Source organism: Anopheles gambiae, chromosome X (genome assembly GCF_943734735.2).
Source record: "Anopheles gambiae chromosome X, idAnoGambNW_F1_1, whole genome shotgun sequence".
NCBI classification, from domain to species: domain Eukaryota; kingdom Metazoa; phylum Arthropoda; class Insecta; order Diptera; family Culicidae; genus Anopheles; species Anopheles gambiae.
Genome location: NC_064600.1, coordinates 2,944,774 through 2,971,087, shown reverse-complemented (window position 1 = coordinate 2,971,087; position 26,314 = coordinate 2,944,774). Strand labels below are relative to the sequence as shown.

At 45.5% G+C, this 26,314-nt stretch overlaps 3 protein-coding genes across 12 annotated transcripts; all 3 read right to left on the bottom strand.

The window, feature by feature from the left end:
- Positions 1-45: 45 nt before the first annotated feature.
- On the bottom strand, positions 46-17,152 carry LOC1272088 (stromal interaction molecule homolog). Of its 9 annotated transcripts, XM_061662498.1 has the most exons (11): positions 14,933-17,152; positions 14,138-14,760; positions 13,126-13,588; positions 9,300-9,490; positions 8,873-9,221; positions 8,617-8,789; positions 7,968-8,535; positions 7,611-7,658; positions 1,059-1,503; positions 493-669; positions 46-169 (listed from the first exon to the last, which is right to left on the bottom strand). In XM_061662498.1, the coding sequence occupies exons 3-11, from the start codon at positions 13,577-13,579 to the stop codon at positions 88-90; spliced, it is 2,487 nt and encodes an 828-aa protein (XP_061518482.1). In that variant the 5' UTR covers positions 13,580-13,588; positions 14,138-14,760; positions 14,933-17,152; the 3' UTR covers positions 46-87. The 9 variants fall into 9 exon arrangements, with proteins under 9 accessions (XP_061518482.1, XP_061518492.1, XP_061518496.1 ...); XM_061662508.1 differs by lacking the exons at positions 46-169; positions 493-669 and adding an exon at positions 4,318-4,400 and having other exon boundaries at positions 1,372-1,503; XM_061662512.1 differs by lacking the exons at positions 46-169; positions 493-669; positions 1,059-1,503 and having other exon boundaries at positions 5,119-7,658; positions 9,300-9,469.
- A 25-nt stretch (positions 17,153-17,177) lies between these two features.
- LOC1272090 (uncharacterized protein C6orf136 homolog) lies at positions 17,178-20,160 on the bottom strand. Its single transcript, XM_310964.6, has 6 exons — positions 19,632-20,160; positions 19,245-19,460; positions 19,001-19,161; positions 18,693-18,914; positions 17,596-17,665; positions 17,178-17,502 (listed from the first exon to the last, which is right to left on the bottom strand). The coding sequence occupies exons 1-6, from the start codon at positions 19,764-19,766 to the stop codon at positions 17,386-17,388; spliced, it is 921 nt and encodes a 306-aa protein (XP_310964.6). The 5' UTR covers positions 19,767-20,160; the 3' UTR covers positions 17,178-17,385.
- Positions 20,161-23,088: 2,928 nt separating this feature from the next.
- LOC133392939 (uncharacterized) lies at positions 23,089-25,312 on the bottom strand. 2 transcript variants are annotated; one of them, XM_061655576.1, is made up of 5 exons: positions 25,057-25,312; positions 24,228-24,966; positions 23,828-23,999; positions 23,533-23,761; positions 23,089-23,455 (listed from the first exon to the last, which is right to left on the bottom strand). In XM_061655576.1, the coding sequence occupies exons 1-5, from the start codon at positions 25,087-25,089 to the stop codon at positions 23,306-23,308; spliced, it is 1,323 nt and encodes a 440-aa protein (XP_061511560.1). In that variant the 5' UTR covers positions 25,090-25,312; the 3' UTR covers positions 23,089-23,305. The 2 variants fall into 2 exon arrangements, with proteins under 2 accessions (XP_061511560.1, XP_061511558.1); XM_061655574.1 differs by having other exon boundaries at positions 23,828-24,966.
- Positions 25,313-26,314: the final 1,002 nt, after the last annotated feature.

The following is a 26,314-nucleotide window of genomic DNA, read 5'->3' as shown; positions in this document are numbered from 1 at the left end:
AACTAAATTATCCATCCGAATGCTATTGTGCTTTCCGTTTGCAAAGCTTTTTTTTTTTTGGCCGGCTCTGCACTTCCCCCGCCCTCACTACAGCACACTGAGCAGGGAGTCGTTTATATCACTTTTGCTACTATTCGTACTGCTACTCTTATCCTGAAGCTTTTGCTGTCTGAAAGAGAGTTCAAACAAACGGCGTCCCCCGCCAAACGGTGAGCGCAACACATCTCGTAGCGAAATATTTGTATATCACTCGTGCATGAAAGAAGGGGAGAAAATGAATAAATGTGTGGGTTTTTTGTGTGTTTCAATCTTCGTACTTGGAATTACCCAAAAAAAAAAACGCGTGTTAGATTTTCTTTTTAAGAACAAGAAATGCTTGGACAACGTTTTAACTTTACGATCATCGACCAATGTGTTGAGGCTCTATGTTGGGGCTATGATGCTGGTGTTGGGTGTTGGGGGGCACGAGAGACTCGCGCGCGGAAAACTTACCTCTGCGAGGAGAGTGTTTTGCGGGGCGGAGGCATCGGCGCCTTGCCGACCGTGCTCGGCACGACCTGGGGCAGCTTGGCCGGAGCCTTCTTCCCCCGTGGCAGCACCGTTCGGTCCAGCGTGACCGACGATGACGACGACACCTGGCAGTCGCCATCGCCGAGCAAACTTTGTGCACTGTGGGCCCACATAAAAACACACACACACACGTATACAGAGAATTGAAGAAAAAAAATGCAGCAAACAACGAGAGATCGTGCAAGTAAACAAAAAGTCCGTGGTGCAGATACATCGAAAGTTGCCACAAGAAAACGAACGATTAGTGTGCACGATGATATGTTGAAGAACACGCGATGAGCACAACGACGACCGAGCAGTAATTATGTACACAACGGATAATGCATTCACACGTACATGAAAGTAAAGAAAAAATAAATAAATAAATTTCAAAACAAAGAACGTACACAAACATAAAGGAAACGATACAGTAGGAATAAAATAGGGAAGGGAAGAGGGGAACTATAGGGGGAGGGGGGGGCATGCATACGGCAGGGGAGCATCCTTACCTGTCACCGACGGACTGTTCGCGGGAGATGGAGGTAAAGCCGGCGCCACCGGTCGACGAGGCCGCCCCATACAGTGAAGACGAGGACGGCAGGGCCGGATAGAGGCCGACCGGTGGGACGGAGTAGTTCGACAGGCTCGGGTAGCTGCCACCGCCGCCGCCGCCGCCACCGATGCTGCTGGACGTGTTGGGAAGGTTGGTGCTGGCGCTGTTGGTGGTCGCGGTGCTGCCGTACCCGGTCGGTGTGCCGGCCACCGACACCCCGAACCCGGCGGCCGTACTCGGCGTGACGATGCCGGTGTTGAGCGTGTTGAGCGCGCTCATCTGCAGGTTGGTGGCGGACGGGCAGCTGCCAAGGAAGAACGTCACCGTGTCGCGTTCACGGTCACCTTCATCGCTGGCGGACGAGTCGTCCCGGCCACCGCGGCAATTGCTCTCCAGATATCCTGTGGTACAGCCAGGCGGTGCCAAACGGTTGCAAGTTACCAAGACACAATGAACGAGAAACAGAGGAGGTATGGCGGGGGCATGTGGGGGAGCGGGTTTGAGGTGGACGGTAGAGAGAAAGAGAAAACAAAATACAGAATGAAATTAAACACAAATGAAAACAAATGCGTACTATGTAAGGACGGGAGAAGAGAGCAATGGTGGAGTGAGGGGTAACACGGCCAAGTGAATAGAGAGATAGGGCGGTGAGGGAAGGGGCGGGAGGGGCTAGAGGTGCTAGAGGTTCGAGCTTTGCTGGCCGCCCTACAATGCACCGACTTCAAGGCACACTGAAGCAAACTACTCGGGTCCGCGTCCGATTTTTGTCTGTCGATCAGTTGGCGCATGGTTAATGAGCGACTTTCTCCCCCTTGTGGTTTAGTTCCTTTTTGTTAGGATATGGCTTTTGGTTTATCGCTTTCGATCGCTGTACGTGATTCACATTTCGTCACAAAGGTGCTATACTATTATTTCATTCTAGTTGCGTGTTGTTAATAATCGTTCGGTGGAGTTTTACGTTTGACAAGTATGACTTTTACGTTTTTCATTAGTTGTGAGAAAGAGTCGGAAAATAATCCTTTTCTTTACATTATTTTAACTTGTTTTCATTTAACTTTTTACTTATTTTAACATTGACCTTTTTGCAAAGATTAAAAAAAGCGTTACGGTTGATGCAAAACTCATTCTAACTGTTTGACCTTTTTAGTTAAATTGACTGATAATCTAAAACACGTATATTAAAGCCATTTTTTTTGTAGAACTAAGTGTATGAAGGGAAGCATTGAATAGGTGTAATGAATGTGGAAAAGGAAAAACATTATACTTCGGGACCGATTCCAAAGCAAAAGCAATATCAGTTTAATTCAAACACTGCTGGAGGATTGCATAGAAGCGTAAAAAGTATGTAGAGAAAAGTGCATGTGTTTTTGGCTTTTGTTTGTTGACAATCCTCTCTTTGTGACCCCCATACATGTTGTTCCCCCCCTACCATTCCCGAGCTTCTTTTAGAACTCTTTAAACATTGTATCCGTTATGGTCAAAGCATCGTCATTTATAATAGAATACTTTTTGTAATCACAGGATCGTCATATGATCACGATAAGAATTGATCCCATGTCCGGCCTTATGCAAGGACTAGCCTATTGCCTCACGACTACACCTGCGTCTGCAGAACGCTTCGCAAGAGAAGCAATTTAAACTGCAAACTATCACATAAAGAGACTTCCTTGCTGAGTGGAATCATAAAATCGTAAGTGTTACTCCCAAATGTAGAATGTTATTAATTCCGTTTATATTAATGCAGAGTCGCATTAACGGTGTTTTAAAGCAGGCATTTCAATTACAAATAGCCATACAATTCGTAATTAACATTACAGCAAGATATACACCGCTAAAAAAAAGAAACAATCGCTGATGTCCAAACAAATTCCACTCAGCTGAACAGCGCGCAGCCGGCCGAATCGTACGGCTACCATATAAATATAAATGTGTGATTAGGAATACAGTATGTGCATATTGATTTTTCTTAATCACCAAAGCAGACAGCAGCTTAAAATGTTAAAGCATGAGTAGGAAGGCATCTAAGAAAAAAACATAAACACACACACACACTCAATCGATCACACTCAGCGTGTTGTCACACATTCCCGTGACAGACACTGCTGGCGAGTACTCGATCGGTGATTTACTATGCAAATGGTTCGTTTATTTACATTTGCTTTAAGCTTTCCTGTACATGTACACTCTGCCGTGCAATTACGTTCGCGTTGGTACTTTGCGATCCGCACGTTTTCAACTATCTTGTCTCAACCGAGCGGGAATGATACTGTTCGTCTCGCGTATGACTCTACAGATTGTGTTGCATTTTTACAGCATACTCGCGTCATTTACGCGTAAAACCAGACCATTAGGTTCAATATTCAAAATAATCAAACCGGGAACTTTTTCTTACCGGCAGGCCATATCTCCATATGCCAGAATGAAACATACATCTGCCCAAAACGGGTGCAAACAGAGGTGGTGAGCAACCGTGATGTCATCGGTCGTCAACGTGTTAATTGTCGGTACATGATCTGACAAGAGGCGAGTCGTTTGCGGTGTTTCGGGGACACGTGAAGAGAAAGACACAGGCGCTGGAGACAGTTAACGGAAGTAGTGATGTGAAGCCAATCAGCCCGCGTGCTACACAAACTGCGCGACGTGTTATCAATCGTTTCTTACAGTGACGCATCGTTACGATTAGTTTCGTTTACCGTTTGCCTAAAGTTATACTACAACACCGCACATAAAAGGGCTTAGTAAACGCACTGGGGGCTTTATCTTAACGGGGGACGTACGTACTACGCTGGCACTATGTCCAGAGGGGGCTTTATTAGTAAATCAAGCTATTAACAGAAGCGCACACGCACACAAACACCTTGGCAAGCAAGTTTGAGCAGATATTAAGAAGCAAAAAATGTACAGCAAAACAGGCAGCAGGTAGCATACCAAAGCAGCAATGCAGGCGTTTAGTAAGATAAAATAAGTAAACAGTAGCTGCGACAAAGCACACCGGTTTGGTTAGTATGTCTTATTGATTTACAGAACACCTTGGCAAGCAAAAATGTTACACCACACGCCCGCACACATTCGCATCTTTGTACATGTGTGGGTGCGTGTGTGTGTGTGTATTTTTTACTTTACTTGTTTCTGCAGGAAAGGGGAGGACTGTGCAAAAAGAAAGAAGCGACCAGAAGAGACAGATAGTTAGTTCGTACTACAATTCGAAATCTTACCTCTGAGCTCTTTGCGGAATCTGGCAACGTCTTTGGCTTTTAGGCATACCTTCCCCCAAAAAACTGTAACGCTGCATTGGTGTCTATGTGTGTGTGTTTGTATGTGTATGTGGGTGTGTACGTGTGGTTCGTATTTAGAGTATGTGTGATTAAACAAAAAAAAACAAAAAAACAAACGCGAACAGAACGAATATTCCCCAGCATCGCACGCATCGGCGAAGACTCCATGAGATATGCGCGCCGCAGTTTAGCGAACCGTTAGCAAGCTTTCTGTAGCGTGTTGGTGTGAGTGTGTGAGTGGGCGTGTATGTTAAAATAATTTCAAAATAAGTAGATCGAATTGGCAAATGGTTCTTGTCTTTTTAGCGTAGAACGGATTGGACAACTGTCATACGCCTACTTCTGACAGCGTCACTCTGTAGGACAACTGACATTGATTTAAAATTTACATTTGCTAACATTTACACTTACACCCACACATACAAATACAAATTAGTAATCGAATTCAAACAAAACTCCTGAGTGTATGCATAGTTGCACCATTTCTTTGTGTGCAAAAACCTGCAACGGACAGTATGAAGCGCATTCATCGTCACATCCCAAAATAAAAGCAACAACATCAAAAACACACAGCCAACCACATATACACACATACACACATCCACAACACTCGAGAATTGAAGCTGAGACTAGAGGGCAATTATTAAAAAAATCAAAGTTTAACGGAAGAAGATTGGGCGAAAACATATAAGAGAAACAACAACAACAGCGAAACGATTAATAAACAAACATTCGCCTTACTTCGGTTTGCCTGTTTGTTTTATTATTTTTATATAACTTTGCTTACTTTACTGCCTTTGAGCCTTTGATTTTTCTAACCGCAAAGTCGAGAGCAGTTGGTTACTAGGCGGACAGGAAAAATAGAACAGAAATGGTACAGAAACAGAACATAGAAAAAAAAAAAAACAAAAAACAAAAAAACACACGCGTATCGTTAAGCGAGTTGTCATAAACATGTAACTAGAGATGTTAAACGATCAGCTCCTGTTTTAGATGTAGTGGTTTTAGTCCGGTTTTTGCTTGTTCAAACTATTCGACTATTTTGTCATCACTGGACCCAGCACTGCGTGGTCCAACGATGCATTTTCTGTTCTTTAGTGTTGGCTCTCTCTATCTCTGATACTTACGAACGGGCATAGTAATATAACTATTTAAATCATAGATCTAGCTTTTGCTCTTTTGCTTTACTTTTTTTTCTATAGATTATTATGAAAGATGAAAGGAATTCAAAGGAAAATTGAAGAAATATAAGCATAAGGATAGGATGGGAAGCGCTGGAGTAAAAAGAGCTGCGAACAATCATGACCAGAAGAAGGCACTTTGCTTAGCGTTTCGAAACACCAGCTCACGTTGTTGATTGTTGGGCAACGGTTTAAGCAAAAAAAATGCACTTGATGGAATCAGGGTAAACAAATAAATTATTGCAAATACGATATAGGTTTTGCTCTTCTTAAACGATAGCTTCAAAGAAAAGTACAAACAATACAGTAGGAAAGAATCATTCGAGCATCTTTACGATGCTACGGAGCACTTATTATTATTTAAAAAAATCAATTATGAAAAGCACTCCACTAGTTATATAGCAAGGGGGAGGGAGAAAACTATACAATATCTAAGTAGCCTGAGCATAGGACGGTTAACGATCGAGATGTCGTTAAAATAAGTTTCACAGTACAATAAAAAGTACGTACAGCGTCAGCTAAGCAAACACATAACATCGAAATCAAGCGAAGCCAAAGAAAATCAACAAGATGACATTCATACAGAAAGGAATTAAAATGAGAAAAGAAAACGTAATACTGTGTCGCTAGCACGATAGTATTACGCCATTTCTCCACCACTTTCGTAAGCTGGTTTCGTACAATTCGCATACAAGTTAAGAACATTAAAAAAAAAAACATAAAAATTGGAAGAAAATGTAATTTAGACAGAAAGGGCAAATTTAAAAAGAAACATACAGCGCACAAAACATTCGCTTGATTGATGAAATAAAAACGGATAATTAAGTAACAGCAGCAGGCACGGACACGTGAAAACAAACTCGAATAATTCACTTCAGTGACGAGAAAACAAAAGGGAAGAAGCAAAGGGGAAAGGATGGGACTGGGGAGGAGAGGAGTATAAATTAATGACTCTTGATGATGTTCTTTACACTCCCTGCTCTCACTGCTCGTTTGCTCATTTCGCATCGGTATTTCATCTTCAGCTGCCCGGCGCCACTTTCCCCGCCGCCTAACCGTCATTGTACAGAAAACAAACAAAAAATCACAGAGCCACAGAGGTCTGTGTATTACAGGTGTCGCCTTTTTTTTTGCACTCCTGCGCGAACCTACAATTCTGAGTGTGCGTTCGACACGGCACAATCTGTATTAGCGCTTATTACAAAAACAAATTACACACAACATGTAAGCATTAGAAACTCGAAGTTGAATTCCAATTTAACATATAACTTAAATGATATACGTGTAGTTGGTACGCGCGGCTGCAACTTAATCGCGGATAGTACATAAATACTCACAAACTAATTATATATCCTTACTGTAGGTAATTGTTTTACCACCTCTGCTGGGGAACGTAAAACAGCGACATTATGGCATAGCAATAAACAAAACAGAAAACTAAGCTGCACTGCATCGTATGTAATGCGATCAAACTAGCCAAAATTGGCGTACCATATCACGCAGCTGTTTGTTTTTTTTTTTTTCTTTTGCGAACATCCCAAAAGTGAAGCAAAAACAAAAAGACGGGAAGGCTTTTTCCACTTGGACAGGCTACAATTAAACGCAACAAAAATGAACTCTAGCAAAAATGGATTACAATTAAAAAAAAAAAACAAGAAACATTAACATACGAAAACAATTCGCTAGCTGCTGTTGCTGCTGCTGCTGCAATCGAACGGCCATTGTAAAATGAGGTAATGCTAACACTCCTGCGTTGAAACAAAACGGACATAGGAATACACACACAGAGTAGTCACTTTGCGGGAGCTGGAGGGGGGGATGGGTGCCGCCATACACGCGTCCAGCCGCTACCATAGTCACCCGTCGGGTGCCCGTCAACCCATCGGCGGAGTCGCTGGTCGTTGACATTGGTGAGGGTTTGAGTGAGGTGGTTGGGAGATGTAGGGGGAGGTGGATGGAGTTGGGTAGAAGAGGGTGTGTAGTGGCCCGGGGTCGGTTGGTTTTGTTACTCCGACGAGAACATTGAAAAATTGTCAAAGCTGATCGGCTTACCTTGCACGGAATCATCGTCCAGATCGTCCTGGCTACTCGACAGTCGCGCTGCCCGGTCGGAGTTGTGCGTGTTTATTTTATTACCGGGTTGGTGGTTGGTAGTTTTTGTGATGTTAAAAGAGAGAGAGAGAGAGAGAGAGAGAAAGAAAGAAGAACAAAGAGGGATAAAAAAACGGATGAGAAGGAATTATTAGAATGCAGTAAATGGAGGACACACTCAGTTAAATGCCGCTTGGTTTGAAAAGTGTGACAAATGAAATATCAACCACAGCACAACACAACACACGGAGTGGAGCAGAACCGGCAGAAGGACAACAAATTTGGTCATACACATGACAGCAGCCGTCGGGTGCTTACATCGGTACGTTTTGCCGGCGACGCCGTTGCGATTGTAGAGCAGATTCTCCAGGTGCGCGATGCCGCTGTTGTTGACGATGCCGAACCCGAGCATCGTTTCGATCTGCTTCCACCGGTGCATCCGCTCCTGCAGATCGTTCGTCACGTCGTTGAGCGCGTTGCGCGCCTCGACGATGCTCCGGTCGACGTCGTCGATGCTTTTGCCGTGCGTCGACACGAACGCACCGACCAGGCTGGAGCGCTTCTTGCGCAGCTTCTCGCACGCTTCCCGCGCCTGCTCGAGCTGCTTCTCCGCCATGATGCGCTTGCGGATGTGGTGCTTGTTCTCCAGCTCGTACGTCAGCTGCAGCCAGCTCTGCAGCCCCTGCGGCGGCGTCCAGCAGTGGTCGTGGATCTCCACCTCCGCCCGGTTCAGCTCGGACCGCAGCACCTCGATCTCCTGCTTCAGCTGCTGCAGCTCCAGGTCGGAGCTGGAGGAGGACAGGGTCGGCGCCTCGCGGAGGCGCCGCTCGAGATCCATCTTTTCCTTGCCCACGTTCTCCTGCTCGATCCGGGCCTGTTCCAGCTCCTACGGGCAAGGCACAAGGTGGAAAATGCGTTACAAACTGGTGGTGGACTTGCGAGGCGCGACTGGTGTTCGCCATCCTACCTTCTGCATCTCTTTCAGGGCGACTTCCGCCTTCAGCAAACCCTCCACATCCTTCGCCATGCGGCGGATGTGTATTTTGGCGCTCTTGTTCTGATGATACGCATACCAGCTGCCGATGATGGCCGTCAGAAGGAGCGTGACGAGCAGCAGATCTTTCCACCGGGTTCCAGTTTCTAAGCGAAAAGAGAGAGAGAGAGAGAAAGAGAGAAAGCATGTTACATTCTACGTCGGTTATAATAGATCCATTGCTACATACCACGCGGTGGCCCGAACAGGACGGCATCCATCGCTTTGAGCGCTATCTTCTGCTTGTGGATCGGATCCTTTATCCCGAGCACGTTGCTGACGTAGTGCATGTTGTTCACGGCCAGCCGGGGCAGCACCTTCCCGGTCACCTTGTGCAGCCGGAACAGGGGCACGTACTGGGGCAGCTGGACGCTCTGCGCCAGCCACTCGGTCGTCTGATCCACCGTCCAGTTGTGCACCTCCGATCGGAGCCACGCTTCCCACAGCTCCTTCACCGAGATGTGCATGTCGTCGTTGAAGTGGAACGCCTTGTGGCGCTTCTCGTAGCCCGAGTCGTACTTCAGTTCTTCCCTCAGAAACTGCAAAAGCAAGCAAAGCCGCAGTGCAGCCATTAATAATCACAATTGTGCCGAGCGTGCGGTAACGAGGGGACTTACGTCGTCAGATTCGGAAAGATCGATGTCACCGTTATCATCGTCATCGAGCTGCTGATGCAACGAACGGATCGCTTCCATCCCGAGCTGGTCGTGGTGCGCCAGACAGTCGATGTCGTCGATCGTGCAGGCACTGCCGGCATCGCCGGCCATCGCCCCGCTCCCGTACGTGCCTGAAATGAGAAATAGGAAATCTTAGGACTCAAGTCAGTCATATTGTTTCTCTCTTTCGGTTTTGCATGGTGGGCACAACTGTTCGTCGGCTGGTCGCTGGTCGGTCATGGTCATGGCGGCGACTGCAGCATGGCGCGATGTGTGGAGATGGCGTGGCGATCGGGGCAACGGGTAAGGACAACGTAAAGAACGCGACAGCAGGAATCGTCGCAGCGACAGCCGCCTGAACACACGAACGGGGGCAAGCTGGTCGTCCCGCCCCGTGGGAGGGATGGTGGGGGATGGACCAGCAACAGGCACAAACGGGAACATCAAATTTACTTATTTGATTTACGAAGGCAAGCGTCAAACAAAGTAGCTAGGTGTGAGATACTGATGAGATGGGGGTAGAAATATGAGACGTAAAAACAAGCATTCACACACACACACACACACACACACAAGCACGCGCGTATGGGTTCAAGTGAGATTGGTACGTTATCAGTGACAATTGGTGCGATCAACATATTGGCTAGGAATCGGGTCCACCATTGGATTTTGTTTAGCTGATTACATGATTTTTTTTTTCCTTTTTTCTTAACTTGACTAAAGAAGGTTGCATGTCGAACATGGCGAGTTATACACTAGTGGTGGGAGCTTGCAATCAGACCTACGCGATTTCGATTCCGTGTTCGGAATCAATTCCGGAACCGATTCCGGAGGAAATCGCAATTTGCCCCGGTGACGTAATCAGGATTAATTCCAGAAATGGAATTAGCTTCGGAATGAGAATCAGTTTCAGAAGCGATTTCAGTCCGGAAATCTCCATGAGAATTGATCGTATACAAGTAATTTTGATTCTTTGCGGCTATCAATACGTAGTATCATTTGACCCAAACGCCTTTTCTTTCGGACATGCCGAAACCGACTCCGTTTCGAAGCCGATTCCGATTCAGATTTCGGAATTGATTCCGATTCTGGAACCAACTCTGGAGCCGATTCCAGAAACTGATTCCGGACCTACTATCCGAAATCGATTCCAGTAAACTTCGGCGCTAGCCGGAATCGATTCCGACAAAAACTCCATTTTTTCCATCACTATTCTACGCATGCCACCATAAAATCTTACTTCACAGAAGTATGAAATATCTCCTTTACATAATTACTACCCTCTCAGCTGCTTTAAAAAAAAAACAACTAATGCCGTTCAAATAGAATCGGTTGGCACAGAAGGAGGATAGAGCAATGAAAACAAAAAAAAACGGCATGCTTATTAAAAAAAACTGACTACCTTCAATTAATTTCAATTGTTTTTAATTTAGCCTTATCGATCGAAGGCCCTGACCCTCGGGCCGCAGTCCGCCTGTCAATACAACCTATCTTCCGCTTCGTGATCTAATTGGTTTGCATTGCGGTCGGTTCATCAAGAAGGACACATTTTGCAAAACTTTGATAAGCGAAAATTCGTAGAGCAAACATTTTATGCTCTATACAACAACGTCAAACAGCCACAGTCCCTTGCAAACCCTTTGCGAAAGTTTGTTGGATGTAAGCTTCATTTGTACGTATGCCCCTTCTCTCTCATCAGTGCTCACACGAAGAGCTCGCGCGCGAAAACCGGTGTAATGTTAGATAGCCGTAGCAAAGCGTAAAGATGAAACGATCCGCAGCCAGGTGAAACGTTTATAATCCCTTCGCTGCACACACACACACACACACACACACATTGTGCCCCAGAGCTAGAGCAACGTGGTCATTCGATACCACGCTTGCAAGAGCCAGGTGCGACACCGCGCAACCGTGTGTAACCGCCCGCGATAAGACAAATCCAGCGGCGCTCGCTCTCATCAAATAATGCCATCCTGTTTGGCTGCCTTTAGTTTACACCTTGGCAAACATTGGCTAATTAAAGTGTCCCAGTGCTCATAGGAGTTTGTACTACGACACACACACAGACGCACAAATGCACGCCTGCTTGTCCAGATAACGCGCAGCCCAGTAGCTTTGTTGGGCAAATTTGTAAGTTTATCCTGCTTTACACCCTGGAAGCTAGAGGCAATGAAACACGAAGGTAAATATTAACGTTTTCTTACGGCGACTGATCTTTTCCCGCTCGCTGTTTGCGTTCCGCTCGCTTCCCTCGGAGCAGGGCAGGTAACGCCTTTTCCCCTTCCCTCTCATCCAGCGGTCCAGCTATTTTCCAACAATTTTGTGTCCCACACCACCACCAATTTCTATCAAACAAGCAATGCCGGGGGGGGGGGTCAGCGTGGCAGCGCCCCTAATGAGATAGCCACCATTGCCATCGGCCTAATGGGAGTTCTAGCCGTCTGGCGGGACCCTAATTCAATTCCCTTAATGTGCAAAAATAGATTAATGTCATAAAGCCCGGCAAAACGATTAGTTGCGCGACGGCAGCGGCGGTGGCAGTAGCAAGTGTTCTTTTTGAAATGCTACATACATGCATAACACACACACACACGCAAGCGAACCAAAGCATTGATTTAACAAAAAGCGCATTCGGGGGTTGGGAGGGCAAGTAGGGCGAAGAAAGGCGTTTGGCGTGGAGGTGAATTGATGAAATGCTTCTTGCTTGCAAACGGCTGGCAGGGGAATCTGGCCTCGCACGAACTATGCACATATTATGCAATCGTTTTTTTTTTTTCGATACATTAATTTCATTCGGCGCTAATTAGTACCATTGCAACTATGTTTAACTGTGTGCAGGTAGAAAAATACCAAACAAAATGTGCATCTATTGGCAATCCGTTAATAATCGTGCTCGTTTTTTTTTTTTTTTTGCTGTTTTACGCCCACTCGCTTCTTGTCATAGTTTTAATTTAAATGTGCCTTTTAATTTGAATCTCGTACCAGCGGTGAGGTTAGATGTTAGCGCAAATCATTGGCAACTTATTGCTGCCAAAACGATACCTCCTCCTCGGTTTGTGCTGGAGGACAACGTGCAACACCAAGCAACACCACAAGCACGCTCTCTCTCTCTCTCTATTGCTCGTCCGTGTTGCTATCGTTGCGACAGTACTGCAAATAATGAGGCGCTGCATTACAGCAAATTAAGCCTCCATTTAAGACCTTTCAAACCTTCCCGTGCTCATTTGAATAGAGCAAACAACAACAAAAATGCTTCCACTGCTTGTGTTGGCGAACTTTGTCGTTCGCCGACGATCGCGTAAGGTTGGCTTGCGCAAAAAAATATAATTTACGCTATTAAAATATGAATCCAGGGCTGAAAAGAAGGGACGTAAAACATAGAATTATGCAAAACAAACAAAAAAATTGTTATCAGAGTCGGCCTTTCAACGCCTTCCGTTCTGCCGGCCGGGGGCGCCTCGCGGTAACCCCATTTGTTGTTGGATGAATAGCTAGTAAAAGTAGAGAGGAAGCAGCGCGCAATGGCAGGGCAATGGCTGTTTCCGCGACTGTTCTGAAATCAAATACAAAAACACTTGGGAACGATGGGAGGGAAGGGTGGGAAAGCTTAATGGAGCCCTTCCCCTGTCTGTTAAACAAAAAAAAAAATAAAACAACAAGAACGAACAACAAAATGACAACAGACAGGTGGGGGAAAATGGGTGATAAAAAAAGGCAAAAACTAGTGGGGGGGAGGAATGGGGGACGGGGAAAAGGCGCACGGGGTCGTTACAGTACCGATACATACCGAATTCGTGATGAACTGCCTGGGACATCGCTTGGCTCAGCACGGTGTAGGAGTTGCGCGTTTCGAGTGGCCGGGGTGGCGCCGAGGTGGCCGCCAGCGAGGAGGGCGGCTGCCGGGATAGAGACCGATCTTGCGACGCGGACGTTGCCGCCGCTGCCGGTGCCGCCTGCTGATGGTAATGGACCGGCTGTTGCGGCGCTGGCCCATCCGGATGCTGGGCGGCACCGGTGCCGGGTGCTGGTTGATGGTAGGCGGCGGAGGACGGCACCGCCGGTTGATGGAGTTTGACTGATTGGGGCTGCTGGTGAGGATGGTGTTGTTGGTGTTGGTGAATGGGTGCCTTCGCCGGGGCTTCCGGGGCGCCCCGCTCCACATCGGCGAGGCCGCCGAGCGGTAGGAGCAGCAGCGAACAGCAGCAGGCGAAGGCATTAAGGTTCCGCGTGAAGTATCGCATCTCGAGCTGCTGCAACAACAAAAAAACAAAAGTGGGGAAAATCAATACAATATAGTTTTTTTTTGACAGATTCTGTATGGTTCTACGCTGGTCGGGAGTGTAAATGTCTTTTTTGTATTTTGCTCAAACTAACTTGATGAACACTCTCCCTTGATCCCTGAGCTTACTAATTAGCCACAGTTCGGCAAAAAAAACGAATACTACCCTACAGGACCTCTTACCCTTTTCTAACTTAACACACCATTTCCCCCCTACCGAACAACACTTTCGACAGCACTTTCGATTCCACTGCAAAGCCGCGGACGACAATGTTCTGACCGATCGGGCGGTGTGATCCCGTGATGCCGTCCGTCCGTCCGTTTGTGCACAACCTTTTCCAGCAGTGTTATTGGTGCTGGTGCGCCGCTTGGCTAGCGTTTCCCCCTTGCACTGTGGTCTGCACTTGTTCACTTGTTTCTTCTTCTTCTCATTCTCTCTCTCTCTCTCTCTCTCTCTCTACCCTTAATTGCCCTACACACGATCGAGGGCCGTGTGTCGAGGGCACTATTCTCTACTCACATGTCGGTGTGTAGCGCAGATTATGATGTAGCATTAGAGATTCCTCTCCATCAGAGCTAACCGATCACAACTGGCTGGTGGTGGTGGTGGTGGTGGCGGGCAGCTGATGCGAACGGGCGCAAGTGCAAGTGCACAGCAGGAGGCTCTCGCGGGGGCTCTCGCAGCAATACGCATCGAGTAAACGGTGCGCACAGTGAAGGTCGCCGATCGCTTCTGACTCGGTGACACGGGTTTCCGACGAAGGGGATGGGTGGGGGGCGATAAGTTGTAGATCGAGTGTATGCGCACGTTTGTATGTGTGTGTCTGTGTCAGTGCACTTTACAGCCAGCTGCAAGGGTCCCCCGAAACAAGCTCGCGCAACCTTCCAGAGCGCTGCTACCTAAAAACGGGCTGCTGCTGCCACTTCCTACAACGATCCGCGTTGGTGTGTGTGTGTGTGTGTGTACGTGTATATTGTTTCCACACGCTTATTGTATGACAAATTCGGTACTGTCTGAGATGTTCGACGACGTGTCCCTCTTTTTTCTTTACTTTTCCTGCGCACGATCGTCTTCCAACTGTTCGGGGCGCGAAGATGTCGATGGTGGTGGTGGGCGTACTACAGCAACTTCACTACGCAAAACTGCACACGAATGAGTATGTGTGTGTGTATGTGTATGTAGGAGAGAGAGAGAGAGAGAGAGAGAGAGAGAGAGATGGGAAGAGATAAAATGTTAAAATAATGATCAAATTTGGCAAAAACGTTCGAGAAAAAACCACACCACCGTGAGAGCGGACGGCAAAGGAGGACAAACCTCTTCCGATAGAGGGATCACGGCACACTGCGTGCGCGCGTGTGTGTATGTGTGGGAAGCAATGTTGTGCCGTGTTGTGATTGCACCTTTTTTGCAATATCAGATCAGACACATTCAGCACGGAACCAGCACAACAATTGAAACAAAAAAAAACCCTCCCAGAACCAGGGCAACCGCCTGCCGGGGGGGTTGATACGATGACCGGGAGGGTGGCGAAAAAAAAACGCGAACGAAAGAAAACTCGATAGACACACACGCAAACGCACCGATGATACTGGGCAGCCGAAAAATGTTGCGCGAATTGATTACTCACGACTTTACCCGTCTTCCGCTCTGCTTTTCTATTTCGCACATACACACACACACACATATATATATAGAGACTCTCTTTCTCTTTCTTTCGTTTGCAATGTTTTTTTTGGCTTGCTGCAGCCTCTATTTGGCGATGGTGGTCGTGTTGTTGTTGCTGCTGCTTCTGCTGCCTCTATTGCTCGAGTGAACTGTCAAAACTGTCAAACGCGACACACACACACACACACACACACAATCACGGAATAGATGAATGGCTGACGAAGTTGGGGCTTGGGAAACGCGGAACGCGCGCGTTCTAAAATGGACTGCAAAAACAAGGCAAAAGCAACATCAAAACCAAACCACCTTCACACCGCCACCGCAGCGAATGGAATGGAAAACAAAGCGCCTACTGCTCGTGCTCTCTTTCTCTCTCTCACGCGCGCGCGCTCACTCGGTGTCGGATGATAAATAGCAAAGGCTGACGCGTGTTGTCATCGGACACAATAGCACACACAACCGACACATACGGACACGTACCGTAGTAAGGGGAAGCACCGTGCAACTGGATCGTACAACACAACACACGTTCTAATGTTCGTTTTCGCTCGTTCGCCGCTTGCTTTGATCGTCGCACAGCACAAATCCATACACGCACACACCTGTACTGTTTCGCTGTACTGCTCACTCTGTTTGCGGCTGCATGTATCGTCGCTTCCCTTCCGGTCAGCCAGCGTTGATATGTTTGTTGTGTAGAGGCGCTGTGCCGTTCTTTGCAAGCAACTCGCACTAAGGTGCACACACATACACACTGCCACACATTACCTCCGCGGGCTGTTAAGTACAAACACACACGCTCCCGCACCTGCTAGATTTTTTCCCCTGTTGCAATGATAATGCAAGACAAAGCGAGCGAGAGCAAAAACCGGACGGAAGGAGCTAGACAGGATGTTTCCCAATGGTCGGCGACGGTTTAGCACCACTGCTTGACGGCGAATTGTAGACCCACGATAAAAATACACAACTACACACACATACACAAACACTGACACATCGCAAACGCCGATGGACAACTGGGTGAAAAATGAACGACAATTTTCCCACGTCGCGCACCCGTCCCGTCCTCTTTCCTTCCCTCACACCCCGTGGTAAGAATAAAAAAAACACACTCCACTCACCTGAAGTATGTCGTCCCTACTGCCCTTGCAGAGGACCGTTTCGTTCTCGCTCTTCTGCACCGCGGGTGCGCCGTAACTAAAGTGAGGCGGAGATGGCGCGCGGCTCCGAACCCGGAACCGAAAAACACAAATTGGTCTGCCCTGCGTGTCGGAGGACGGTGGCGAAAACAAAACAAAACCGCATCCGCCTGGGGGCACCGAAATTTCCGAAATTTCCGACCGACACACGCGCGTGGGGGGAGAGGGGGGGGGGCTTTTGCTTGCGTGTGTGTGTGTATGTGTACGTGTGGCTGTGCTTATGCACGGTGCAAACGGGAAATTTTATGCCAAGGTGGGGAGGAATATATGGATTCAAGGTTATGCAAGTTGTCTTGTGCCCCGTGCTGGCTGTGTGGCGTGGAAGGAAAAAGAAAAGAGCTAACCATCGCAATAGAGAAAGAGAGATAGAGAAGCCCAGAGTGTGAGACAGAACGAGCAAATACACACACACACACACACATGCACGCAAACAATTGCGACTAGGCTTTTCCGACAGATTCTGACAGTTCGGAACGATCAGCTGTCACGTTCCCCTTGGCGGGCAGGGGTGGCAAAGCATGTGTAGTTTTAATATTGTAATGCTAGAATACTTTTTTTTCACCAATTGGAAATGATAGTTACTATGTCTTTTAATGGACATATTTCAGTTGGCATGTTGCGATTCTTTGTAACAAATATGTTTTAACCATTTTCTCTCCAACGCCAGGCTGCATATAATTGAAAACCACCAACCGAGCTAAGTTCACTCTATGCGTTTTCTTTTTATTTCATTTGTTTACCCTTAACAAAGCCTGATGCTACTACGGGGGGCGGTCACCTTAATAACTTAGCGCACCTATAACGTAATAATAAATCATCGTAAAAAGAAAACTGTCCAGTCCAGACACAGTTTGCTGCAACACGGCTTCTTCGCAAGAATGGGCCCTGTCCGGCGCCCGCCAGCGTTCAGTTCATCGTACTCACTACCGGGTAGATCTCGGCCGTCAGCCCAACCACTAAAGCCAACTTTGGTGAAACCATCGTTTTCGGCGCTACCTTTACCGTATCATCATCGGGCATAATCTGCAAATTGGGAAAGGGTATTAAGCCACGGACGGTTTTGGGGCGAATGCCAGTGATGATGGGGGAAAAGCGTCACGATAGAGATGAAGGTACCTTATCAACTACATGCTTGGACACCAATCCATCTGCGCCAACGTGCAACACCGAAAATCCGTCGTACCAGCTGGAAGAGGAAACAAAAAACAGAAAGGGTTACAATTCAAGCCTTCAACATGCCGCCAGCAACGCGTTTGTGTCGAGGTAATGTAATGATCGTGTTTCCGTTCAATCAAGCACTAAATTCCGTTCGGTAGTGTGCTCGTTTTTATGTTATTTATAATTGAATTGTACATTCATTAGAAATCGATCGAGAGGGATCTACTGTCCATCGATCAGTAAAATAAACAGAAACATAAATATAAACATAACCATAACAAAATATAGAAACATCCTATTTACAAGACATATGACTCTAGACAGCCAAAGTCTATAGAAGAGAGCATAAGCCTCTGGATATGCTGTTTCAAACAAGTGTTTGAACAACATAGGAGCATACATCCCCTCTCGTCAAATAGAAGAAGAAGAAACATAAACATAAATTTCAATCGTTGCTGGTTCCTAGACACGATGTACGGGTATTAGGGCTGTAAGATCTCACAAGGAGCTAAGAAAATCTAGGAAAAATCACTATAACATATTCTTTTTTTAAGCAAACTCCAAATACGGTAGTTGAAATTCGCACAAGAAATGATTAAAATCAATAAGTGTAATAAATAAAGCAAAGCACGCATGTCTCGTCCCTGGATGATGCAATCGTCCGATTGAATTAATGAATCTCGGTAATGCAATACGAATCGAATTTTGAAATACTAATTTAATATTGACTTTATGTTATGTTTATGAAAATATCATGTACATGACCTCTTCTATTTAGACAATAGAACATGCAAGCATTACAACAGGAAATAATGTTAAAAATCCATTTCCAAATTTCCAATCGGAACTGATTTGAATTGTGAGTTTCCGAATCTTTTTCAACTATTGCCAAAGTCTGTTGATGCATCGCTTGATAATGTTACCTAACTTAAACAGCATAAATTGTGCCCGTTTTTGCGAGTAAAGAAAATCAAACTCCCATACAAAATGCTGGACCAACACAGTTAAGCAGTTACTTAGAGATGGTGAGCAAAACGAAGCACACTGGTACTTACGCTTCCTGCCCGTCGAATATTTCCTTCAGCTTCCACAGCTTGTACTTCCAGAACTGCAGCATCACGCGCAGCGCACTGATGCCCCGGATGCGCCATCGCACCTTCACGGTATTATCTTCCGGATGTTTGGTGATTTTCAGCACCTCGAACGTAACGTACGCAAACTTGAGATGGCCCACGGTGCGCAGCAGTGCGATTTGCTTCACGTAATGATACAGTCCTCTGGAGAAAAAAAAAATGGGGTCAAAAAGGATAAATATCTCGTATCGCCGCCGGTAGCGGGCGAGCTAGCGCCTGCTTTTACGTACTCTGTCCTGGTGCCTCGGATGTTGTTTTCAAAGATAAGGTTCGGGCTGTAGATGGAGTAGTCGAGCGGTTGCACGAACAGCTTAGGCAGCGTCTGCGACAGCACGTGGTACACCCGGTGCAGCTGTTCTTCCGTCGGTTGATCGGCTTTCGGCGGATTTCCCTGCAAAATGTTGGGAGTAGTAGTTGACGGGGGTTTCGGTTAAAAGAACAAAACCAACACTGCACATTTTCAATCGATCTTACCGCTGGCGATGAAGTGCCCTCGCTGCAATACCGAACCTCGATCCGTTCGTCCCGCTCACCGTACGATGTCGACGGGTGGTGGTGATGATGGTGGTCGTGGTGTGGGTGGCAATCATTTTGCTCGCGTAATGCTTTCCTGTGGTTCCGGCTAGCCTCAAATGCATCGATCGCAAATGCGTACGCTGGCTGTGTACCAGCCAGTGCTAAGCATCGGTTCTGCCCGGGAGAAAAGCAAGCGAATAATACAATCATATATTATGCAATATACAGCTGACAGACCGATAGGACGGTCGAATCCTCCTCCTGCGTGCAGTAGGATGCAGGCTTAGTGTGCATTAGGAGTAGGATGTCGCGTACACGTGTGTGTATGTGTGTGTCTCCACTTACATTAGCGGCAGCGGCGGTCGCACCGGCTATGCGGACCCGGTGCAGCTCGTCGCACCGCTTCGCACTGCGGGCCGAGAAAATTCCGCCCATCAGCGGACGGCCCTTCCGCGACAAGTTCCGCAGACAGTTGGCCATGGTGTTTTTGCAGGTCGCGGTTTTACGAGCGCCCCCTCCCGGATCGAACGATTTTTCCCCCGGAGCTTTTACTTTTCCTCACACACTGATCGAGTTCTCGCACAGTTCGCGACAGCAGACACGCACACGCTGGGAGCGGCTGCTGCTATCCGCATGCCCTCCCGTTTTTATTCTTCGAAGCAATGTTTTTCCTGCTACCCCTTTCCGTTCGAGACCGAAAGCTATTACATTGTCCGAGACAGGCGCACACACACCGGAAAAATCGGAGAGTACGAGCGAGCGAAAACACACGCGGTTGTGTAATGGAAGGGTGCTGTGGTGCTACGTTGGGGGAGGGAGGGAGCGGGCGACGGTCGACATTTCGCCGCTGTCACATCGTGCGCCTCTTGACGGGTGTTTGTTTACGTTTCGGTTGGTTCGGGTGCCCGGCGAACAAAGCAGGGAGCATTTCTGAACCGGTTTGATAAGGCCCGTGTCTGTGCTCCATCGGATGCGATTTTATCCAAGGTGTATGGATATTAGGAGGTGAAGTGCTTCAGAGCAAATTGACATTTCACGACTTGACATAACAATACTGGCTCCGGTATAAAAATCGGAAAGGGCTGGAGGGGGGTATAGAAAATTGTATGCGATTTGACATAACAATACTCAATTATGGCGCCCGGCAAACGCGCTAATAATTCACCTCCTCAATAAATACACCTTGATTTTATCGGAAGGCCTGTCAAAATTTTATATGGGCTTTGACAGATAACGTCGGACGTGCGATTTCGTCGTACGACGGAATCAAAATTTTTTGATTTTGTCGGACGCCGCATCCGATTTTATCTGTCAAACTAAATGTGTGGTGTTTTGTAGGAACAATCTCAACTTAATTTTTCATAATCGTTATATTATTAAAATCATCCAATTAATCGCAATATTATCTTATAATCTGATGTCGAAAGACTTCAATTATAAAATGCAAACTATAATTGATCGTTTGTCATAAACTTCCAATTAGAAATTTTCTCAGCTCCATCGTTATTTGCATGCAGAGGAGATTTCTCTCACCGAAAATGCTGTCAGTCGCTGTCAAAGCATGCTGTCAGTTATTTTCTCAGCTGCTTTCTCGGTGTATGTAGAAACGCTCAGTAGTTCCACCATGATTTGTTGGTATTGTCCGATTGGATGTCAATACAAATAAACCAAAAAATCGGGAAAACGGTCAAAAAATCGTGGGAACCTACCAAAAAAATTATGGGAACCAACCAAAAATTAATGGGAACCTATAAATCGTGGGAAACTCTGTAACACCCACGTATCTGACCAACACCGACCATTCATATAGATTTTTGCTCGGAAAGTTAGAAGCCTATATAGGTCATAATTAGATGAAACTTGTCGAAACACATTGCAAGAAAAGGACAGCTATATAATGATGAGTTGTAATACGCCATCTATTGATCAAACCAATGAAGCTGTGGTGCTTTCATTTTTGTTCTATGGATATTCGATTTTCCAGTCGTTTAAGCTTAATCTGTGGCGCTTGGGACCAGCACTGAAGCAAGTGAGATTTGAGTAATGGGCGATAGTCGACCACCAAACGACTGGAAAATCAAATATCCAGAGAAAAAAATGTAAGCTCCATAGCTCCACAGGTTAGCAAAATATTAATATAGTTAAAAAATACGTATGAATCTGTCCAATGTACACGAATTCGCGTATGTTGTTGTTTGTATAGTTTAAAGATGCTTTGGCTCCAACGGAGTTCTTTTGCCTCTAGAATTCGTGTATATCGGTCTCTCGTACTGCGGATAATTGCTGTACATTTTTTATTTCAATTATTACCGTCCAAATAGACATAGAGCGACAACGTCGCGCGCGACGAAAAATAGCTCAAAATTTCACTCGGTGTAGATCAAAGTAACATACATATTTGACTCAGTCAACCAACTTGTTTTTTATTTGAAAACACACAAAAATAAGTTAAAATGTGTTCAAATCTATTTTTTTGCGTTTGGCATTTATCTGGCTTGTAAAAAAAACTAGATAATTTGATTATTTAGGATGAAGCAAAATTGTCGCGTGCGACGAGTAGCTCTGTTTGCAAAATTGAGCTACTGTTTGTCGCGCGCGACGTTGTCGCAAAATGTTTGCAAAATGTTGCTTGGGAATAATAAAAGGCGTAACCGTATTAATACACGATGCGCAATCTCAGATTGCGCATATATTCGTTTTATCAAAACATATGTCATTTCGCGTAGCCAACCCTGAGCTATAAACGTCATTTCCATACAATTTCAGATTGCGCCAAGATTGCGCATAAATTTTCAAGATTATATGTCCGAGATATATAAATATTTTTTGACAGATAAATATATCAAACCGATCCGTTTGACAGATAAATTTATGCGCAATCTGAGATTGCGCATCGTCTATTGCTACGGTAACGCTTCTCCATTGTGACGTAAAAGGCTGATCTTCATTTCCACAGGGAAGAAGAAGAGATCCTGCATGATCGCGTACGTCGAAGGGTTCATCGAACAGAAGCGAGAACACCAATCGGGCTTTGTTACAAACAGACGCCTTGTCCCTCTTCAACGGCGAAACGAAATTTGAGAGGGGAGGTGAAAAAAAAATTAAAAAAAAAACAACAAAACATCCAGTTCCATTCTCCCGACGCATTGATACAAGAGCAGGATGTTTCCACGATAAAAAAAAAACTATAGTCTCACCATTTTGATTAAATGGATTTAACTAGGGCTCTCCAAACTACGGCTCGCGGGGCGCTTGCGGTCCCTACCCATTCTAAAGGTAGCGTCTAAATGACCCTCAACTACGTTGATTGTGAAGCAATGCGACCCGCGAACTGAAAAGTTTGGTGACCCCTGGTTTAAACAATTGGCACACCATGTTTTCTTATTTTTGTACAAGTTAATGTTTGAACGAGGAGGAAAACAATAGTTAAAACGAAAAATTAGACATTGCATGACGATTGTAACGCAAGCATCAATAGATAATATGAGTTCAACAGCAACGACAAACATGTACCGACGTGTTTTTGAAGCACCGTCGCCCCCAAAACAATGCCACTCAACAACAGAAAGACGAAATCTGACCGAGTCTCATTTAGACAAAACAGTACAAACTCCTATTGCGTGCCCGAAAAAAAAAACTGTGATGAATCCGAAAATGTGAAAACATGCTCTTACAGTTGAGTTTATAAAATGACAGAAAGAAATAAAATAAAAATAAGTATCAATAATGCTCCTTTTTTTGCTCGTAATTCGCGTATATTTCTTTCGGGAAATCATGCAAAGAATTACACCACACATTGTCGTTTCCTTACTTGCTATTGAATTTTTATTCATATTTTGATTTTTTTAAGCAATAAGCATTGATGGAAGCAGATAAGCGTAAAGGGTAATGTAGCAAGCAAGCAAGCAAAACGGCCGCACTGCCGTATTTATTAAATACAAAAAAAAAATGGCAATGAGAAATTTGTAAAACAAATGTAAATATTAAGGAACCATGATCAGATCACATATGGTGGCTTATTACCAATCTCTGGCAATGTATTCAAGGACCTCCTCTTCCTGCTTCCTGATAAGTTTTAAGGCCTCTTGGCGAGTTGTAAATTTGTACCGCTTCATGAAAATACGTATAATCCATTCCATCAGCAGAGTGGAGGTAAAAAATTCAGTGTACTGCAATATTGAGACGTAAGTGAGGTTATAGTTTTGTAATGTTTTTTTTTTTTTTTTTTTCAAAGCAGCACCATTACCTTTCCATTCAGTTCAATTGGCACAAATTCATTTTCCAGTACTTGCATCATGGTCATCTTCTGATCCTCATTAAACAAGTGAGCAACCTCTGTATAGTAGACCAGCTCCTTATTCGCCATCCACTGCTCTTCTAGTTCATCTTTGTGCTTCAGAAATATTTCGTGCAGCTCCTGCCTGTAATCGGCAAATGTGGCTAAGATTTCCGATTCAGGCATGTCGGTGCAATTGCTGCAAACGAGTAAAAGCAATGTAGAAAACTGATCGATCAACAATTTAGATATATTCAGTACTTACAGCACTTTAGGTTTTTCTTCTTCCTTTTCATCTTGATCGTTGTTTGTGACTTTCTTAGCCTTGTGGCTTTTTGTTTTGCTCGGCCCTCCCAAGTCTTCCTGCTTCCGTTTGTCTGCCATTTTCTGCCATGCCATTTTACACGCCTGCTCGTCCGGGCTTTCCGTGAAAAAACCTCGCGCCAGCGGTTTACTGCTCCGTGCTCGTAATACCCGTGTAGAAGTAGTAGGAGCATACACACTGTCCGTACTACTAATAGGATCGAGCGAAAGGGTTGAGCCTTGAGTTTTCTTAGCCTTGTGCCTTTTCGTTTTGCTCGGCCCTCCCAAGTCTTCCTGCTTCTGTATGTCTGCCGTTTTCCGAAGATGTGTAGCCTGCTCGTCCGGGCTTTCCGTGAAAAAACCTTGCTTCTGCCCATTCTCACTGTCCGTACTACTAACAGCATCGAGCGAAAGGGTTGAGCCGCTTGGTGAGTTTTGGCGTGTTGGAGATTTACCGAGAATTTTCGTTGTGTAAATGTCGGGTGCGGATGAAGGACCGGGTTGGGAGCTATCGGCTGACGGTTTGTAGGTTCTTTTGATAAGGGCTGGATGGGCGGGCGGAGCCTCGGGCACGTGCTCTTTAACTGGCTTCGGATCGTTTCCTTCTACTCCGGTAGCGTCTTTCGGAGCGCCTGATTCATGAGCCGCGATCTGCGCCTTCATTCTTTTGTTCTCATCTAACAGTTTGTCAATAAACTCGTCGCGACGCTTAATCATCTCCACAAAAGTACGCCCTTGATCTCTAATTTCAACAAAAAAGCAGGATTGGTGTAAATTTCTCAGCTCCTCTTGAAACAAAATGTTCAATCTGTTGCGATAAGAACCATCCCGGATGTTAACCCTCATTTCCAGGTAGGGACGCTCGACACATTTCAAGTAATAATCCTTATCCTTTTCGTACGCCGGATCAAGGTTTTCACCAATCAAAGCCAAATTTTGGTCAAATATTTCAAGAAGCTTCGGGTAGACGAACGAATGCCATATTTCGCTCGAGAGAAACTTGTTTCGCTCCGCAAATCCAAACCCCACCCGGGAGCCGCTATACGGTGGATCTTCCACCGGCTTCACGACGAAATTCACCAAAACGTACCTGTCGCCAAACTGGGATAAACGAATTCGCCAAACACCGGGCACAAAATGTTATACAGGCGTAATTTTTCAGAAATTGAGCATAATAAATAAATTAAATACCTTTAGCTTCTCCACCAATTGCGAAACAGCCATTTTTGATGCGATTGACACCCAAGCGTTCAGACGATCATTTGAGTTCTTTCTAAAGTATCATCTTCTTCTTACTCCGTAGCGTACAGTGGGATTTTGTATGTCGTATATAGTTGATGGTTTAAAGTCATATTTAAAATTTATACCGTTTCCTTAACGCTTTCGACCACTCTTAACGCGTAACGATTGTTTAATGTGAATGTTGTGGTATTATTGTAATGACATATTTATGGCTTTATGCCAGAAACCCAAGGAACATATTAGATACAGGTCTATGTAACCCTTAACCGGCGTTCGACCATCCATAAAGAAAGACATCCAACTCAAACAAACGTATGTGATGTACAGTAGATCATCGATTATCCGGGCAGCATGGGACTGGATCAAGGTGTATGTATTTAGAAGAATGATTTTTATCGCTTCTGTTCTGACATCTGTTAATCCCTGTACACCAGTTTCTATTTACAAACAACACCTACCTAACTATCACTGCAAATGTTCACCATGATTGAATTGCTGTCAAATGTATGCGTACGGTTAAATCGCCCACCGATTAATCCACCCCCGGATAATCGACATTCTACTGTATATGGAGGTGCACCGTAAGGCTGCGCTCTGGCACCAATCGAACACGACAACCGACTCGAACAAACCCATATAATCATATGGAGGTGCACTGTCAGACACAAACAAACAAACAAGACAAACATGTCAAATCCCATACATTTTTCCAAAGTGGGTTTATTATACAGGTGGGCTTATCCCGAACAATTTGACAGTCGTGCTGTAGAAAAATGAAAACGAAATGACAGGAGGGGATTCGATCATTTGTTGATGTATGCGTGAGAATTCCAATGGCTGTTTTGGTTGATGTGTCGTAGTGTGCGTGAAAAACTACGTATCACAATCGAATCCCCTCCTGTCATTCGTTCGTCCAATATGGCCTTCCCGCCAAACCTATAAGCCCACCTAGTCCCTATACCCACTTTGCATTTTTCATGTTCGATGTCGTGTTCGATTGGTGCTAGAGCGCCGGGTAAGGCGGCACTCTAGCAGCAATCGAACACGACATCCGACACGAACAAACCCACACAATCATATGGAGGTGCACTGTGACCGTAGCAATAGACGATGCGCAATCTCAGATTGCGCATATATCTATCTGTCAAACGGGTCGGTTTGATATATTTATCTGTCAAAAAATATATATATATCTCGGACATATAAT